This window comes from Malus domestica, chromosome 12 (genome assembly GCF_042453785.1).
Source record: "Malus domestica chromosome 12, GDT2T_hap1".
NCBI lineage: Eukaryota > Viridiplantae > Streptophyta > Magnoliopsida > Rosales > Rosaceae > Malus > Malus domestica.
Window position 1 is genome coordinate 7,881,349 of NC_091672.1, and position 6,042 is coordinate 7,887,390.

Consider the following 6,042-nt stretch of genomic DNA (forward strand, 5'->3'; position numbering starts at 1 on the left):
GGGATAAAGGTTGGTCCCGAATGGGATGAAGGCTTGGCTGACTACAGCTTCGTTTGGAAGGCAAATCTGGCTTTGAGCAGAGTTTTGGCTTGCAGTTGTTTGTTTGTTTGAGTGTTCTTGCTCCTGTCTTCTCTTCTTCCTTTTATAGACGACTTGACTCGGCTTCCTGTAGCAACAGCTTTGCCCGAATGCGGTCTGAGGGTGATGACTCATCAGCTTTATTACATGTAATGCCACCATAAAGTACTTTATGGGCTGTGCAGTCTGATCAGTCTACACTACTTGGTCCTTGGGTAGGTAGGCAAGTGGCCTTTGTGATTTGTATCAAGTCAGAAAAGGCCATTTCCTGCCTTCCCAAGTTTCGGCTGGGTTTTGATCTTCTATTCCTCTAGGCCCCCTTTTGGGCCGACTTCATCCTTGGGCCTGAAGTTCAGTTTTAATCCAAACAGTGCCCCCTTCAATTAATGTTAAACCTGGAATTCCAGGCGCCAATATTAATTGAAAGAGATTCTTTATTAAACCCACGAATACCTTGCGATTGCACTTCTGCGAAAGGAATCCCTACTTCTCCCCACCACTTTTCTCTGTTGCCCGACAAGGTTGCATTTTATCCTCTTTCTTTCTCTATCTTCACCAAATGGCTTCAGGATCCAGCCAAAACCCACCATCTTATGAGTCCGGCGATGGAATCGCCACCCTACGCCGTCTACTCAACGGGATGCATCGTCCGCGGGCAGGTTTACACCCTGAACTATTCTTCGAGATGCATGGGGTACAGTCATTGGGTCCCGCCTGGATTTCTCGGGTCCCCTCAGTAGTGGAAGACAACATGCCTAGGGGAAACTGGTTTACCCCAAATCCCTATTTGGCCGGGTCGGGCATCTCCTCCTCTAAATGGTCATTACATCGTCGAGGCTTTCCCTTGATGAATGATCCTACCTGGGCCCAGTGGGTTGACGAATTGGAGCCCTTTTTCAAGCAAAAATGGATGAGCAACGGTATTTATGAATTACTTGTGCTTTCGAAGACTTCCATTGTCCCTAAGCCCGAATTGCTCACTTCTGCTCTCCTCTTTTGGAATACGGGCACAAATACCTTTGATTTTCGTATGGGTCCCATGTCTCCCACCATTCTCGATATGGCCCAGGTCTTCTGGTTGAGGCCGTCGGGCAGGACAGTAGATGTTACTCAAGATTGGGTTCCGTCTTCTACCACCGGGAGTTCGAGTTCTTCTACCACCTTCCTTCCTCTGAGCTATAACTCCGCCACTTTCAAGAGTTATGGGACCTCCTTTAAAGGATTCATTCCTTTTGTAAAGGAAAATTTTGGGGCAGGCTCCCCTCGGGCTAACAAAGATCAAGAACATATGTACTTTCTCCTTTACTGGCTAAACAAGCATGTCTTCCCCAACAAATCTAAGGGAGTGAGGGTAGAATGGATCCCCTTGGTGAAGGTTCTTCACAATTTTGATGATGTAGCCATAGGTCCATTTCTTCTCTCCCATCTCTATCACCTTCTTTTCGAAATGACTCGGGATGAGCCCTTTGAGACCAACTTGAACGGACCAATCTGGATGATACAACTTTGGCTGCAATGGTATTTTCCAGAATTTCGGGCTGCCAACCTAGAGTTTCCAGAGGGTGTGGCTCCTGCCCGAATTCTAGCAGAAGCTCCTCCTACAGACCATTCCACCTTCGCCTGCTTTTACTTTTTCAGAGTCTGCAGGACTCGATCAGACTTGGAATGGGGTGCGTCAGTCTTGAGGAGATACCCTTGGTTCTCTGACCAAGCCTTCCAAGATGCCCCCGGTGAGGATGCTACCCCCTTTTGTAGAGAAAAATTTATCAGCTGTATTCAACCAAGAGACTTGGCCTGGGGGGTTCGGGGCAATAGATATGATCGAAGCCTGGAGGTGTACCATCCTAACTTCTGCAGCCGGCAGTTAGGATTTAGGCAAGCTATACCTGTCCCATTCTTCGACTCTATCCATTATGGCACCTCATTCCGGTTACAAACCCCAACTGAAGTGACATTCCGAGCCGCCCGACGTAGCCTGGATGTAATGAGTCAAGCAGCCCGACATTCCATTGTTCTTAATTTTGAATGCACCTCGTTGTTTTCATCTTGGTGGGAGGATAAATTGACTAGAAAGTATGGAGGAGATTTGAAGGTGAATCACGATCACATCTTTAACCAGCTTTCTCTTAAATCATATCCTGGCTCGGGCGAGCTTGCAAATTGGAAGGAGATGATTCAAGAGAAAAACCGGTTACTTCTAATAGGTACCTCTCTTTCCATCTGATTTTGTTTTCCCTCTGATGTCCATTTTCCCTCATATTTGCTTGATCCTGCAGCTCCAGTAGATACAGAATCTGAAGCCATTGAATCGGAGAATGATTCTGCTGATGCTGCAATTCTTCATGGTGCTACCACAGAGGCTGAGAGACGAGAAGCTGGGGAGGGGACGGATATCTCAGAATCCATTGGTGATTCGGGAGCTGAATGAACTCCCAGGATAATCACTAAAGCCCCCAAGCGAAAGAAAGCAGCCATGACTAAATATTCAAACCCTGATCCTGCACCTCGTCCAGCAACCATACGACCAGTTCTTACTCGAAAGAGTAAGCGGGCAAGGATTACTATTCCTCTTGAATCATCAATCCCATCTGCTCCAGTTCCTGAGGCAGGCAGAAAGAAGCAACAATCATCAAGTGAGTTTCTTTTTTCTATTTCAAACTGCTACCTTTCTCCCTTATCTAATTGTCCTTTTTATCGATCAACAGGACCTCAAGCATCTAAAAGACCAATCCTTGCTTCTAAGGAAGAACCTCTAAGAGCTGCTATGCTTAAAAAGGCCGAAGAATTGCGAAACACCGTCCTCCGGGAACTCGAGGTATGACTGATATTGTTGCATAATTTCTGACTTTCATACAACTCTAAACTTGATTATTCTGACTCAGGCTGCAAGAGAGGAAACGCTCTCTTCGCCCGAGGCCTCTCCACAACCTGCCCGAGAGAAAAATCTTTCTTCCTCCCAGACCAGTCCTGCTGAGGTACTTCTCTCCCCCTCTTTCTTGGATCTCTCTCCCATTTATGGATCTAATGGCTAAGGCCTTTTTCTTCTTCTATTTTGTCTTCCTAGGCTGGTGCATCTGCCTCTTTGCCCAGTCAGGGACCTCCTCTGAGATCCATGGCCTCTTCCACTGCTCTAGATGCGACCCCTTCTTCTCAATTTGATCCGTCCACAGGAGTGATGTTACACTTCGTGGATGAAGATGATCCTTTGGTGAGTTATTATTTCCTTATTGAAATTCTGCACATTGCTACCCAATTAACTCCTATTCATGTTTTCTGCAGCCGTCTCCAGTGTATGAGTCACCTCCCTCACTAGTGGTCTCAGATAAGGAACCCATAGTTCCTGAGATCCCTGTTACTTCAGATGCTGCCATTTCGCAGGCGTTTGCTTGCCCGATAGTTGATGAACCCTCTTCTCCTCCTCCAGATCAGACTCAGGTACTGGAATGTTTTCTTCTTGCTCCTTCCTCTGGTGACCCTTTTGCTGATAATTACTGCTTTCTTTGGATATATCCAGGATGCAGGCATAGGTTCAGGCGCAGCTCCTCCTGCTGGCGGTGAAGAACCTTCTTCCCAACCAAGAGTTAATACATTCTCTGGTGAAACCCCGGAGCTGAGTCGGGTAAACTTCTTCTCTCCAGAACCTCATTTGCTTCAACCTGTATTTGAATCAACTTGACCGAGTCTTTTGGTTTTTGTAGCAAGCTTCAAAAGAAACTTCCGCTCTTCCATTAGCTCGTAAATCAAAGCGCCCCCTTCCTTATTCATCTTCTGGAGGTATTGGTACCTCCTTCTGGAGTTGAGCAGACTAAGCAGGCAGACATTACCCCCTCAATAGGCATTGTCTCATCGGAGAGAACTATCGGGCTAGACCCTCCTCCTTTCTCATCCTCTGATCCTGCCAAGCTGCCAAAACTCTTTGAAGCACTCGGGCGACTTAAGACGCGGCTGAAATCTTCAACGCAGCCTTCAGTAACCTCCATGTCTTTGGAGCAAAAGCAAATCTTTCAGGAATGGGCAAAGAAAGAATTCACCGCGTCATTTAGTCTCAAGGCTCTTTGTGATCTTGAGAAGGTCATAACCGAATTTTTCAAAACTGGTCGTTTGTCCAAGCCTCAGCATGATTCTTTTTTCTCCTTCTTCGAGAACTTGCAGGCTCTCAGGGAACAATACCAGAGAGCGGATAGACAGGCTAACCGGGCAAAATGCTTCATGGAGAAAGAATCAAACTCCTCTACCCAAGTTAAACGGCTGATGGAAGAAAGCATGCAGACCAAAGAGAGGGTTAAAGTGGTTTCTTCTGAAATCCAGAAGCTTGAAGAGCAACTGATTGCCTTAAAGGCAGAAAGAGCAACTCTTCTAGATACCCTTGAACACCAAATCGAAGGGGTAGAAGAAGCGACTTCGGAGCTAGAACAAGCCAAGTCCAAACTTGTAAATAGCCATACTATTTTGGCCGAACCTAGTAGGATTTTTACCATCATGCGAACATATCATTCCAGAGTAATCACTCTATGTAAAGATGTAAAGTTTTTAGAGTAGAATGATTTGCGACTCCCTTTTATATTGGAATGGATATATAATTTGCTTCCTGCTTTGCTCTGTTTGAACTAGCTTCGGGCAACTCTTTGCCTCCTTGTCTACTTGCTTTTCCACCTTTATTGTTGACAACCTTAGAACCCGCATCTGGCCCTCTGGTCCCCCTTATGGCACTCTTACTCAGCTGATGATCCCGGCTCCTTAAAAATAAGGTTGATCATATTTATAGAAGCTTCCGGGAAAGGTTTAGTATCCACCATCATACTGGCCTGGGGTGAATCAAGTAGCAGCTTACCCTTCACTATAAGATCTTGTACCCAATCTCTAAACTGGACACAATTAACTATAGAATGGTTGAAGGTATAATGCAGCTTGCAATACTTCTTCCCCCTGATTTCTTCGGGCTTGGGCATCTTTTTGGCACTGTCGGGCAAAATTACTCTCGCCCGCACCAACTCTTCATAGATCTCCGGTGCCTTGGTTAAATCAAACGAATAGCTCTGATATTTTGGGGGCTTCATGGGGACGAAACCACCATCATTCATCACGATCTTCTGATCCTTGACAGGTTGGACTAATCCTTTGATCGTCAATGGTTTGAAGGGTGTGGTCATTTCAGCAGCACATACTTCTATATTTTCTTCCTCATGACCATCTTCGTGTTCGGGCCTGGTTTCTCCCACCTCCATATGGTGAATAGTAGCCTTGCTTTTGTAGAAATGAGGGGCTTTGGAAGTGTGCTTCACTTGCTGTTCCTCTTGCAACAACCTCTCGTACTTCGTGGCAGCAATCACGAGTTCTTGTAGCTCACTGAACTGTGCATCATAAAACCTTTTTCTCAGAGGTAATTTTAAAGCCATTTGAGCAATGGATATGAGCTGTGCTTGATTGACGGGGAATTGGCATCTCATCTTGGTCCTCCTGAACCTCATCATGAAGTCTTCCGTGGATTCATGATCGTATTGTTTTACCTCCACTAGATCATTGATGGTCAATTCTGGCTCTATCCTGTAGAACTGTTCATGAAAAGCCATCTCCATTTGCCCCCAGTTGGCAATAGAGTTGGGGGGTAATAGAGAATACCATTGAGACGCCAATCCTGCCAACGAATTTCCAAACAACCTCAATTTGTAGTTTGGATTGTCCTCATACGCCATACAGTGATTGGAGAATTTGAAAATATGGTCTCTGGAAGACACACTGTTGTCTTCACCTGTGAAGGTAGGGAATGCGGGCATCTTGAAGTTGAGAGGGAATGGATTTAGTTCGTCGATATGTTCAGGATACGGCTTCTGGTAAGTAATCCTGAATACTGGGCGAGCCCGCGGCTGGGCGTTTTGAGTCACCGTCCTTCTTAACTCAGCCAACTCCTCCCTTAGTTGCTGAGTGGCTAAATTATCATTATAACCGAGGATAGCTGATCCAATC

At 45.9% G+C, this 6,042-nt stretch overlaps 1 protein-coding gene across 1 annotated transcript; it reads left to right on the forward strand.

Moving 5' to 3' along the window:
• Positions 1-637: 637 nt before the first annotated feature.
• On the forward strand, positions 638-2,506 carry LOC139189798 (uncharacterized). The gene is made up of 2 exons (XM_070809027.1): positions 638-2,282; positions 2,355-2,506. The coding sequence occupies exons 1-2, from the start codon at positions 638-640 to the stop codon at positions 2,504-2,506; spliced, it is 1,797 nt and encodes a 598-aa protein (XP_070665128.1).
• The last annotated feature ends 3,536 nt before the right edge of the window (positions 2,507-6,042 follow it).